This window comes from Athene cunicularia (assembly GCF_003259725.1).
Source record: "Athene cunicularia isolate RWA chromosome 3 unlocalized genomic scaffold, athCun1 chr3_part1, whole genome shotgun sequence".
Classification (NCBI taxonomy): domain Eukaryota; kingdom Metazoa; phylum Chordata; class Aves; order Strigiformes; family Strigidae; genus Athene; species Athene cunicularia.
Window position 1 is genome coordinate 571,301 of NW_020799097.1, and position 13,338 is coordinate 584,638.

The 13,338-nt window shown below is 48.2% G+C and overlaps 1 protein-coding gene across 1 annotated transcript in view; it reads right to left on the reverse strand.

Moving 5' to 3' along the window:
• The window catches only part of ASXL2 (ASXL transcriptional regulator 2), a 110,606-nt gene that overhangs the window by 62,391 nt on the left and 34,877 nt on the right, over positions 1 to 13,338 (reverse strand). The window contains exon 4 of the mRNA XM_026846307.1: positions 1,937 to 2,045. Coding sequence (XP_026702108.1) covers positions 1,937 to 2,045 — 109 coding nt within the window. The remainder of the gene's footprint in view (positions 1 to 1,936; positions 2,046 to 13,338) is intronic.

Below are 13,338 nucleotides of genomic sequence, written 5' to 3' on the forward strand. Positions count from 1 at the left end.
GTGCTGGGACTAAACGTGGCACAGGGGACTGGGACTGGCACAGCAGGGCTGAACCTCTCCCTCCGTCCTTCCGTACTGGCCTTCTCAGTGCTCCCAACTACACAGCCCCATGGAAGGAAACGGAACCGCTGTGGTTTTAGACACACGGGACACAACAACCCTTTGGAATTTGGCTGAGCCAGCGCTGAGGGATCTGGGGGAGTTGGGAACGGTCAGGGGGAGGGTCATGGTGGGGCTGGAGGAGCTGCGAGGGCTTTTCCAGCCCGGATGATCCTGTGAGTAACTCAGCACCTAGTCTAGCCTCCTAATTAATACAAATCATTACATTTAACCAGCTTACTCCTATGTTATGTTAAATAATACTGAAGTTTTGCTGAAGCTTAACATGAAGAAAGATAGTTTTAACTTGCAGGCTTCATGAGGAAAACTGAACTACAGCAGTCACCCTGGCAGCCTCTTTTGTGCTCAAACTTCACAATTAAACTGGACTTTGCTTAAATTTAACCCCTAGATGTGGAGATTGCCTATGACCTACCTCCCTAACAACGTGCTTGCAAGAGGCATTTTTTTCACATCTTGAGCTTTGTTCTCCTCTGAGAACTCTCAGCACAGTTTTGCCACCTCAGGACACAGATTGACAGTTGCCCAATTACTTGTCTGCTACTCATTCTAGATCTTTTCCCAAGTCCTAACGTTCTGAAAAGACACCGTTTTCCCAGTCTGCATTCTTTATTCCTAGAAGGTAAAACTTCACACTTCTCTGCAAAGAAGCAAATTGTGCAAGACTCAGTCCAGTTTATCAGCTAAAAGAAAATTATCTTCCCTTCATTGTCGGGTGTATCTTGGATAGTCCTTACCTTAACCATGTGTGTTATCAAAATGGTGTTTCACGTCCTTCCGCTTCAATGCACTGAAATCAGGTCAACCCCTGCTTGGCACGATGATGATCAAAGAAAGAAGTTTGCTGGATCTCTTGCAATGGCATTTTTGGAAGCTCTGAAGATGTTTTACTCTGAGGGCAGGCCAGCCCCACTGCACGGCTCCCAGAGGGACGTCCTCTGCTGCCACGTTACACACAAGTGCTGGAGGAATAACGGGCTTTCCCAGTTTACAGGGCAGAGGGAGGGAAACGGTGAGAGGGGGACTCAGCCCAGCTAGGTGTTTGATGATGAGAGCGAGGACATCTTTTTCAAGGCAATTCTTAGTTGACTCCATTGGTAATTTAACTGGCACTTGTAAAGCACAGATTCTCCTAAGTTTTAAAATTTTTGGATGAGATAAATCTCATCTTAACAGTTACTATTTCTCTCTATTGAGCGTGGAGTGAGATGAGGGAAGCGGTTCTAGCAGAGACACCCACACTGAGGAGGGCTACACTAGGGAGAGGAATCCTATCTTATGGCACAGCCTTCAGAGTCAAATTCACAGCAAATCAAGAACAGGGTGAGCAGGCTCCCTTCTGGTAGTTTAACTGGGGTAAAAGGTTTCAAATCAAGATTATTTTTAAAGATGCCAAACAGATAAATTAAGGAATCCACACCTTTTCCTTATAAATGCTCTCTGCCTACTAGTTACAGACTGAGGATAAGGCAACTTGTCATTTCTAGATAAAAGTTGAGATCGCTGATGATGACGAGTCATTCTTTCAAGTCTAAAATTTCGTTACAATTTCATTTACTCCTTCAAATCTGGGATAGGAATTAATATCTGCAAAGTACACCGCCACGAATAAAACCCAGCACTTTCCGTTGTGCTTTCAGTGCCCCCGGTGCTCTTGAGAGCACGAAGACTCAGTGTTCGCATTTGAAGGGTGAGTTTATGCTGCAGTTCATGCTGCTGAGGAACAGTTCCCCCTTCGGGGTTATCCTAATCCAATGTATTTTTAAACAGATAGAAGTCCCCTGAGCAAACAAAATTCCCCAGCCGAGAGACTTACCTTCAGCGTGTACACTCCCATGCGCCCCGGGACCTTATAGAAAATGCCCTCTTCCCCTCGGGAGTTTGTATGTAACATAGCATTCAGGCATGCAAGAGGAGAAGTCCCACTGAAAACAAAAACACAAGGTTAATGTTTGAATGCATTAGGTCAGGGTTAATCTTCTGCCGGGAGACAACCGCGGCCCCTCACCTGACCATCACTCATGCAGAGGCAGAAAGATTTCAGACCCAACTTCTATTCCCGAGGAGAATACAAGTTGAAGCCGCCATAATAAGCAACAGTGAAACCACTCCACGTACCCATGCTCCAGTCCCAGGGGAAAAAAAAATAAAATAAAACCAAACAAAAAAGCCCCCAAGTTCAGGCTCTCCAATACTTCTTGGCCAAACACCAAATCGATCACAACATTTTTATAGCTCCAGACACTCGACGTTGCTCAGCTGAAGCTCAGAGCAGATTTGCTGTGAGCGAACGACTGTCTGCAGGAATATTTAAAGTTGTGTTGTGGGTTTTTTTTCCAAAAAAAAACCCAACCCACCCCAAAACCCAAACCCACGTCATACTGAAACGAGGGTTGTGGGTAAAGAATGGAAACCAATTATGCAACTTCCCCAGGAAAGAGCGGAGCTTGGTGAACCCAGCCCGGAGAACAGAGACAGAAGAGCTGTCTTTTCCCCAGTGCTGGTGGGCGTTTCTTTGTTTGGTTTTTTTGAACCCATCCTGCTGTAGACAGAAGCAAAATCAGGTGGACACGGCAAGGCAGGTGATTTCTGTTCCCACTGCAGGCTGATCACCCCTCTACTAAAGAAATGTCCTTGCTCATGAAGCACGTTGGTACTGAGCTTGCCTCCTGCACAGAAATCAAACGGGAAGTTTTCACCTCCCGACACGGTGTCGTCACAAAGGCTGGAACCAGAACCATCAAACTGCCTAAAAACCTAAATCTGTGGCTGATTGACTGAAATCCCTGAGCAGGAGGAGATACAGCTGTTTGCCTGTAGTAAATTGTGCTATGAACATTCAAACAAAGCGCATCAAAAGCGGTGAAATAATCCCTGGGAGGAAAGGGAAATAAAGGGGAGGATGAGCACAGCCCTCTGGTGACTTAGACTCTGCCTAAGAGCAGCACCACAGCTCAGCTGAATTACTGATGGCTTGACCAGGCAGAAACCAACATCCCAAAATAGGTCTGGTCTCCTCCGCCCCGAGGTAGGAGACCCCACAAGGAACAGACACGGCGGCTCACGAACCACCAGAGAAATGCTGCTACCAGAGGAGTGGAGGGGTACCGAGGGTTCTGCGGGAACTCAGTGGTTGACCGGGACACCCCTGGGCTCAGGCACAACCCTGAGCTGGGGCACACAGTCCTCCCCCCAAGAGCTGGCCTCCTTCAAACCTCCGTTAGTCCACGCAAAGGGTCAGAAAACAGCCTCATTAGTTAATAAATACTAGTGGAAACCGTGACGAGGAAGGAATTTGCTAAAACCCAGCCCAAAGCTCCTCTGACTGCAGTAACAGGCGGCTCAGCCTGATGCTCAAGTGAAAACCAGCAGCGCTGGAGGAAGCAGCTGAGCCTCCGGCACCCAGCGACCACCCACTAGTCGTGTTTTGGCTCCTAAGTGGCAAAACCTCGCTTCACTTGGGCACTCTTACGCTGACCCAGCGATTCCTGGGCTAACAAGTGTCTTTTGGAGAGACAGCCAGCTGTGATACTGCAGAGGGATTGGTAACGCCAGCACCTCGCTTTGATCCTGCCAAGAATCCTTGCCTGTCTTCAGGCAAGGTGTGTTGAGGTCAAAATTCCAGCCAGAATTCCTGTTGCTGAATATAAGCTTCTCCTAAACGACCTCTTCCTCGACTAATCTCACCAAAAGCAGCTCTGGGCTCATCGCTCCTCGCTGCTCCCACGGCTTTTCTGAGCCTTCCCCAGCGGTGAAGCGACTTCTGCGGACACAACGCAACTGAATCACAGAATCCCAGGATCATCTGGGTTGGAAAATCCCTCGCAGCTTCTCCAGCCCCACCATGACCCTCCCCCTGACCGTTCCCAACTCCCCCAGATCCCTCAGCGCTGGCTCAGCCCGACTCTTCAACCCCCCCAGGGATCCCGGTACTCCCCCCTGCCCTGGGCAGCCCATTCCAACACCTAAAACTGGCAACAACCCTTCTCACGGCAGCTTCACCAAAGCTAATCCTCTCTCCAGAAAGCCTCAGGGTCTCCCTGGAAGGTAAATTCAAGGGGACGACCTACAGCAACCCCAGATTCTTTCCAAAGGCACCGCTCCCCAGGGTACACCCTTCTCTTTGCTCCTGGATGCGGTTTCTGCACGCAGGTACCACGCCAGAACTGCACACAAGGATATTTTATCCCAGCCCAGCCGCATCCAGCGATATAAACAATATACCCGTCCTTCTCCCATCGCTGCTCATCCTCACCCCTCCCATCACTGCCCCTAGGCAAGCCCCCGAAGCCATTTCATACGTCCTTCCCGCTCATAACAGCGTGCCGCACGGCACGGCCCGCCCCGACGCGTTCCCGGCTCCATGAGAGCTCTGCCACGTACCTGACCTTCAGCTCACGGGGCACATTCCTTCTCAAAACTGTATCAGAGCAGAACATCAACGTCAAGCCAAGCATTTCACAAAAGTCTAGGCAGAGCTACGCCTTGGAAGCTCACCAAGGAATGAAGCCTTGGCAGAACTTATCTTTACAAAAGCTACGCTCATCTGGCATCTACACTGCTCCTACTGAATTGATTCTATTGTTCAACAGCTTATCCACTATTTTTGCCTTTTGTTCTCCCCATGTTTACCCATCTATAGTTATGTGCCTTTCCTCCACAGGCTCGTCTGGAAAGCTGGCACAAATGTAACGTTACTCTAGACTTTCATAAAGCTGGCCGTGAAAATTTTAGGAGGTAAAAAAAAATAAAAAATCAGCCAACAAGTCCCACTGAACTTTCAGAAAAAAATGGGTTCAATCTGGGTGTGAGATACATGGTCTTCACCTCGTGTTACATCCTTTCTGCCTCTACGAGCAAGTACTCACGAGTCCTGCCCTACCAGCCCCGTTCCTCCATGACTCTCACGCAGTCTAAGCCTCCGCTCCAGGGGCAGGGTGGCAACCGGTGCTTCTGAACCAGCTCCCTCAACGCACCTGCAGGACAAGCGGCTGCTGCTGCAGGGTTACGTGAGCCGCTTCCAACTTCACGGACCCGGATTTTGATTTGACATCCAAACCTCCAAACTGGAAAAATAAAAACCCCACATCCCCTCCCCAAAAAAAGAGCTATTTGAAGACAAGCTGAGATGCTCCCTGCAGAACTGGGATGAATCCCGAACAAGGGGGGCTGTACTACACCTGCCCCCAGCCCATGGGAAAGGACTTTGGGTGGTTTTTCCTTGATAAAAGGGGGTGTAGCAAACTGCCAGAGCTGTGGGCAAACAGCAGTTTGCAGTGAGACCATGGTTACGTTTATTCTCAGAAATGAATAATGGAAAGCTCTCACCCCTTGCTTGTGCTTTGCTGCCCCTTTGTTCAGAACCCCCTAACATTCACTTATTACTTTTTCCAGCTACCTGTGGTTTGCACCCAGCCTGGTTTTTGTTACTTTAAGTTCCACAGCTGCCTAAAACCAGCCTCAGGAACTCAGATGTTGTGATGACATTTATTTCATTGCTTTTTTTTTTTTTTTTAAATCATGAAGGCCATCTCCTCCGTTTGCCAGGAACACAAACTGGCTCATCAGCCACGTCTGGCAGTTTCCCATCATTCCACCTCAAAACCAGTACTTTGGGAAGCAAGTGAAGTGGAAACCAAGTTCCTGCCTCTCCAGCTTGATCATTACTCCCTGCTTCACCTTCACTCCAATCCCTTCTGTCCCACCCTGCAAAGCCGCCGTCAGGCTCCAGCTCCGCCGCCCCGCCAGGCCCTCTGCGCTCTCAGAACGGGGTTCGTCCTTCAGGAGGATTAAGTGGAGCTCAGTAAGACTGTGACACGACGAGTTCCTAACTGCTGTGCTCCTTCACCTCCCCTCCTGGGATTGGATACGTGAGAGATCAAGCCCCAAACTTGATTTCTGAAGCAAAATGTTCCCCAGCTTTGTGATCAGCTATCGCCCCGAGCTTGAAATAAGCTCAAATTGTGGTTCTTGGCTTGAAGATGAGGGGTTTGAGATGGGGATGCACAAGCCCTCTCTGTTCAGAGAGGCAGGAATAACGTTCCTGCTTTTGAGGACAGCCTCGCTGCGGGCTCCTCGCCCACCAGCTCCCTACAGCCCCTTTGCTGGGCACCCTGGCGCAGCACGGACGGGCCGCGTGTGCGCAGCGACGGTGGGGGGAGAAAGGGGATGGGGCCCTCCGCACCCACCGGCACCAAGTTCTCCCCAAGGGACCTGAGCAAACATTATCCCTGCCACCAGCTCCCCCCTCTGCTTTACCTCTCCATGTAGGGCTGTTGATATTTAGTGAAGAATCTCCCAAAATGAGCTAAAGCCAATTATTACTTTTCCCACTGTGTTAAATTTCCCCATCCCTCTGTTCTCGCAGACTGCCCCGTTTACACCTAATCCTAACAACTGCTACAGAGAGGTGGGGGGCAGCCGAGGGGTCTCCCTCACACTTAAATACAAGGTCAAAATTTGTCCAGACGCCGGCACTTTGGGGCAGACGACCATTAAAAGCACGGCTACTGCCTACCCCAGCCGGGGGAACAGAGGCCGAATCTGAACGCAAAAGCACAGTGCCCTACAACCCCCCCGGGGCTTCCTTCAGCACTGCACCTAGGGCAGGTCGGGGGGCTTTTCTCTCTTTTGGGGAACAAGGGAAGGCTTATGAATCCACTAATTCAGCTGGCAGTCAGCTGGGACACAACGTTTAAGAAAGCAGCGGGCAGGACTCCGTACCCAGGTTTATGGCACCCAGCTAGAACGGGTTTTATATAAACCAGCGCACTTGAATTAAGCTGTGTCACCTAGGCAGGGCACACTTCGGATTTTACTCAACTGGGAGGGTTTCCCCCAAGAACTAGCTGCTATAGGAAGAGTTAGACAGGACGTTTTATTAAAATTACCAAAATTATTAAAATTGTATCACACCCTATATATTTACAACTAACCGAGCAGAATTCTGGTGCTCATTCCAGCAAGGTTTGCAACCCATATAAATACTTTTACCTCACACCTAAGGCATAGTGTGAAAAGCACAATTATTCCCCATTAAGCTCATGCATAATTGAGAGGCAGGGTCAGAATTACTGAGCCGGCAGGTTTTATGGGGAGGTGGCAGGGGGTTCACTGCCCGGTCTCTGCCCAGGGAAAGCCTCAGCCTGAGCTGCTCCTGCCGCCGGTGAGCTGGGGCGAAGCTTTCAGCTCCTGCTTTATCCCACAGTTTGATGGGGGGCAGAACAAAAGCCAAGATTTCCAAGCCGTGCCTCCCTTATAAATGGGCTTGTGCCAACACTAGAGAGGCTCCTTCTCCCATCAGCTGCCTGGACTGTTTTCATCCTCAATCTCATTTACGCACCGAAAACAGATTATACGCACAATTTCAAGATACTGTAGCTTCATCGAACTCTCCAGCACTGCAAGGTCTCTTCAGATACATTCAGATTATTTCAGTAGTTCGTGTCAGTAATGTGCTTCTGTTTTCTCAGGTCACTTTTCTGACAACAAAAGCATTTTTCTGATGAAAACAGGATAAATTCCCGGTACAGAAAATAATTTACTAGGACATCCTCCACGTCCAACGTTACTGGTGCGTTCTCTAATGCTTCTAACAGTCGTTTCTGACAAAGCCTTCAGCAGGAGCGTTCCTAGGGCGGTTCATCACCAAAGGCAAGGCTCCAACTCGGGGGAACAACCCGGGGCTGAGGGGTTCAGCTGCTGATGGTAACAGCACGCTGCTGCTTTTTCTAGGCAAATATTTTTAACAATTTTACATTTCAGGTGCACACCTACAGGAGCTGCGTTTGTGCTTCTGCGAGTGGAAAGGATTTTTCGTTGCATTTTCATTTATGCACTCACAGCAGTGTGTTATCTACACTTTTTATTCCAAGAGGGAATACTGACAGCTACCACAAAACAGCAAACCCATTTGAAGTACCTTGATAATATATATATTTACAACAGTTTAGAAGATGAAAAGGTAACTATAACAACCTTTACCAGGATTAATTGGGTTTCCATGGCGTTACCAGAACATACTGAAACCTCCTAGCTTTCACTTCTCAAAAAGCTAAAACCAGCTGAACCTTTCAGTAAATCTGCTGAAATCCAGACAGCAAACTCAGCATAAAGAGGACTCATGGTGCCGGTGCGAGGACCATAATCCAAGCTCCCGTGCCTAGACCTAGGATCTCCATCACGGAAATGGGGAAACGCCGATTTGTCGCTGTTTGATGTTTTCAGCCATTTTACCCTCCCGTAACTCACCCGTTACCCCCGCTCGCAGCTTATTTCAACTGGAGAAAAACTAGGGAGTAACACAGCCACCCATTCAAAGGTGCCTTTATCAAAAGCAAAGATGGCTCAAGTGCTGCCATTGGCTTTAAACCACAGCATCAAGAATATCTTCATTTATAGATGCTGTTTTCGGTACAAGCAAGTGCCTGTCAATACTCACCAGGTGAACAGGTTGAGTAAATAAATACCTGTGCTTAAACTCCGCTATGATCAGAGCAGGCACTGACCTTTTAGCCCTGCAGCACCTTCAACAGCAGGGTCTTAACATAATTATTTTGCTGCGTTGGGGCAAATATGAAGTGCCCGTGAAGTGGCTATTTCAGTTATAAATCCAGTTCCAAATCGTTCTGCTACTGTTGCCGCGCTCAGCAGTCCTGCTTTTCACTGAAAATGGTGGCTCAGTAATTATTCCCTTCTAATACTGGCCTGCCAGCTAGAAACAACCAATTTAATAGACTTACTGGAATTTATAAACCTGCTTATAAGCCTGTAACTCCTACATAAACTATATTTTTTTTACATTATGGACTGAAAAGGGGGGGTTGTTAACTTCTAAATATTTATTCTATTCTGAAAAATTAACGTTTTCCAGATCTGCCACTACTGAATTAGAGCACTGCTCTCAAAGTGATCTCCAGCAAGTGACAGTCCCTCCCTGGGCAGAACGGGCGCATTCTTTACTTATTTTATTGGGCTGCTGAAAGCGCTAAAACAGCATCACAATTTTTGTAGTTAAGAGGCAGTTGTGAGGCCAACAGCGTAAGCAAAACATATCCTGAGCTCCCATCCCTCGGAGTATTTCTCTACGTAACTTGACATTTCAGACATGTACATACTAAATTTTCCTCCCGAGAACCGCCAGATTTAAGCCATCGTTAAATCGCGGCGTTTTACACTCCACGTTAAATTCAAAGCTTCTTCAGACTGAGCAGGAAAAAAAAGGGTTCTGAGAGCGGCAAAAGTACCCGAGGTTAAGGGGAGGACTCTCTACTCCCAGCAGCCGCCTGCCGAAGGGGAGGAAGGCGGTGGAGCGCTTCTTCCCACACCTTCCACCCCACTGCAGCCCCCCTGCCTCCCGAGACCTCAGGGCCCCACCTGACTTGGTCTGATTTGAAAATAAAAATTTGACCAAATCACGTCTGCTTGCTCACATGTGGATAGGACACCGGAGTGAAGTTTTACAGCCGTTGATGTATTTGAACTTTTACAGCCCTTGCCCTCGGAGCATCACGCAAGGCGTATTTGTCTGTCAAAAGGTAAATTTATACAAAAGCTCCCTTTTTAATCCGGTGAGCGGATTTCACAGTACTTCGTGTGCGTAGCAGCATGGTGGACCCAGCAGGTCCCTGTGCAGGCTCCTACCTCAGGACCCCCTCCAGAGCAGTATCACCCCCCCAGGGCATCCTGCAGGCCAAGGGGGGGCAGCTCCTGATGCCAGCACCCCCCTTCCCTGGCTGCGCACAGCTCAGTACCGCGGCACTCGGCAACCTCAGCACCAGGGGAGAGTTAATTATTGCCTTCTGCTCTAAATGGAAGCTTTATCTAAGCGCATCCACCAGCGAGCGTCTTCATCTCACAGCGTCACTGCACGTTGGCGTAACAAGATAAAAATGCCCAAATGAACTAGACTGTGTTTAAGGGTGTAGGCTTCTCCAATTTTGTTCTTCTGAGCATCTCCTTCTTCCCCATTTTCTAGTTGAATCAGACATTCACACAAACAGCTTCTGGTTTATTAGTGTATTAAAATATGATTTTTTTTAAAAAAACAATAGTTTTGGATCTATGGAAGTGCGAGAGCGGAGAGATATTGTAAGCAGAGACCACCGTACCAACTTCAAGCTTGTTAAAACACATTCACGGTTTAGAAAAGCAGCTTATTTTACATGTTAAATTCTCCTTCACCCAACACACAGCGCCAAAGGTCCCCGTGACAAAAGATGCACAAAAACACATCATGCAAATCCAAGCACCCCCCTCCCCACAAAGGCAGGTTTAGCAGACAGCAGGGTTAATTTGTAAGACACAGAGCATTCGCATGCTATTAGCCTGACATTTTCCACAGACTTTACAAACAGGAAGATTTCCAGTTTGCATCGCGCTGGAGCGCCAATGCAAACGGCATGCAGGAAAGGCAGATTAAGGGAAGAGAAGCATTGACACCAGATAGACTACCGTTACTTGGTTTCTAAGTCTGTGTGAAACAAGCAGTTGCTCTTTTAATTAAAGCTTTTTGCAGCTTGCGTTAACAGAGAAGAGTAGCTTTAGAACAATCAGCAGTGGTTCTTACCTTCTGGAGTTGGAGTGCAACCCAAAAAAAGGAGAGAAACACCCCTTTAAAAACTTGAGCAAAACAATTGTCTAGTCATCAACACGAACCCTCCCCCCCATCCACCAGAACCACGTGTAAAAGGGTTTGGGGCAGATCTGAGGTAATACTGAAACCAGGTTATATCAGACAGATTTGGGGGGAGGAAGACCTGTCGGATTCTTTCAGTCAGTTCTCCCCGAAGCTGACATACAGCTCCCCACCCCAGGTGCATTATTTTCAACCTTCACCCGTTAATGAACATTTTACAGAAGTCAGGTGGAGCCTGTGGAAATCTCACATGCAGAGAGAGAGCCCCAGAGGAACTTACTTTCTCTTTCACACACCCTCAGTGCTACTCGCACCTTACAACTCTGGGTAAAATAGCAGCCCTGCAACCCAGACTGGTAGGAGTTTAATGACGTCAATAGTTCTGGTGCAGGAGCGAGCACGTGCTGCTTCACCACCTCCAAGGGTAACCCACGGTCTCCCCAAGGCATTAACACCACGAGCTAATACACCGCTGGCCTCATTTCAAGGTTTCCCCAGTCGTGTTCCATGCTGTAGAGCCAATTTCTAACACCCCAGCACCCGAAGTTCTTGGGAATCTGTGCAAGATCAAAGCAAGGCGAGCGCAGGCGGCGATGGCAGCGAGTTCAGATGGGGCTGCAGGCCGCCCATGGTGTAAGAGAGGGCCCAGGCAGGTCCTGCGGCTGGGGATCACCCCTGGGGGACACCATAAAGCTCTTCAGCACACACTGAAGTCAGGACTTTCTTAATGGTTTTAATTAATGGTCTACCGTGACAGCTGAACGTGACCCGCAGGAACGGCAGCAGACTGACATGCCGGGTAAGATTAAAACCCCTGCAGAAGTTGTCTTGGTTTAGACGTGGCTCACGGGGGTAAGCACCACCCTCAGGTTTACAGCACTTGATCAGCTCGACCTTAACACGGCGTCCACAGGTAGGGTCCTTGTTCGTGTGCTGTTCACACACATCCTCGAGGGACTACGCACAAACCAGCATGTTCTGATGTGGAAGAGGAATCCGGACAGAAGTACCTTCCTCTCAGGCTTTTGGGGCACAGAGTTAACATTTCAAAACTTTTGGCTTCCCTCTCTTTGTATTTCTCCTACAGAACCACAAGCCAGTTCGTACCAAAGCTATATCCTAGATCTAGGGATTTTTTGAGACTTTGGCTCTAGCATTATCTAGAAGAGAGAGGCAAGCTGTTAGACTCCTCATCAGCAGAGCACTACACCCCACACTTCTCCTTGCAGCAGCTAATACACTCTCTCACGGGATGAAAACCCACGTGTAATTTTATTTTGAGGAGACCGCAAAAACTGCCACTACTGGAGTCTGTCAGGATGAGAGAAGGGGAATATTTGGTTCATTATGGATTTGACACCTTTATAAGGGATAGAGTCACCTAGTCAGAGTTTCTCCTACACAGAGTGACTGTATTTAACACTCCCTGCTAATGGCAACATCACCTTTCTCTAGAACCATTTCCCCTGAACTGTTATTTTTCAAACCAGTGTTTTCTCCCACATATATTATTTATGGCATCCACTAGCTTATCTCCATGTTTTGCACAGACACCGAGAGGTACAGGAACCTGTGGCTAATTCAACTTTTAGCTGAATTAATGCTAATGAAGCAAAAAAGGAACATGCCCTGTGAGGATTTGCCCAACCCAACAGACATGAACATGCTCAAAACCATCAGCATTTCAGTCTGGGGGGAGCGAGCCAGGCTCCTCAGGAAGTACGGGCACTGTCAGCTGACAGAGGTTCATGATACAGAACCAAAAGACAAGGTGGGCTGGAGCTGGTGGTGCCAGCAGAAAGTCTCCAAGGGCCAGAATTTGCATCTCCAGCTTTTTCTCACTTCAGGAAAAATTCTGGAAGGGACCCCCTGTCTGGTTCACAGGAGAAAGTTCTGAACAACAGGACAGTTACGAGTGTCCAGAAGAGACAAACATACTGCTAACCCCGTTCAATATTAATCTGTAACTACCACTGTGACTAACACTTGACAGCCCTTTGACCAAAAATAGCTTTAACCTCTACTTTACACCAGAGACTTAACACACAAATTCCACTTGCCTCTAAAGACATCATGAAGGTCTCAAAGAGAATACCACGTTCTGGCGGTGTTCCGTTAAAAGTGTAAGCTGATAACTGTTTATTTTCTCCAGAAAAAAAAAGCCAAATCCAACTTCCAGCTGACTAAAGGGAAAAGACTGCAAGAACTTACTGCACCAGCATTTATTGGCCTTTGCTGCTGCCAGCCCCTTCTCCTGAAGGCTTACAGGAATTAATAGAGCAGAGCTGAAGAAGAGTCTTGCAATTAAAGTGTGCCTGCCTGTAAGGCTGGCCCTAAGGCACCCGCTTCCAGCAAATGCCCCTTTCCCATCAGCAGAACATCAGGCAAGAGCCTCCGAAGCCCAGCTGTGAGTAAGGAGTCCTGCACGCGACAACCCCAAGAGGTTCGTAATGCCTTTATGGACATTTTATAACACCCTTCTTCCAGCAGAATGAAAAAAAAAAATAAATCTAACTAGAGAGTGAACCCAACCCCGGAGGTTTATCAAGAAGCACAGATGCCCCTGTCCCTGTCTCTTATAC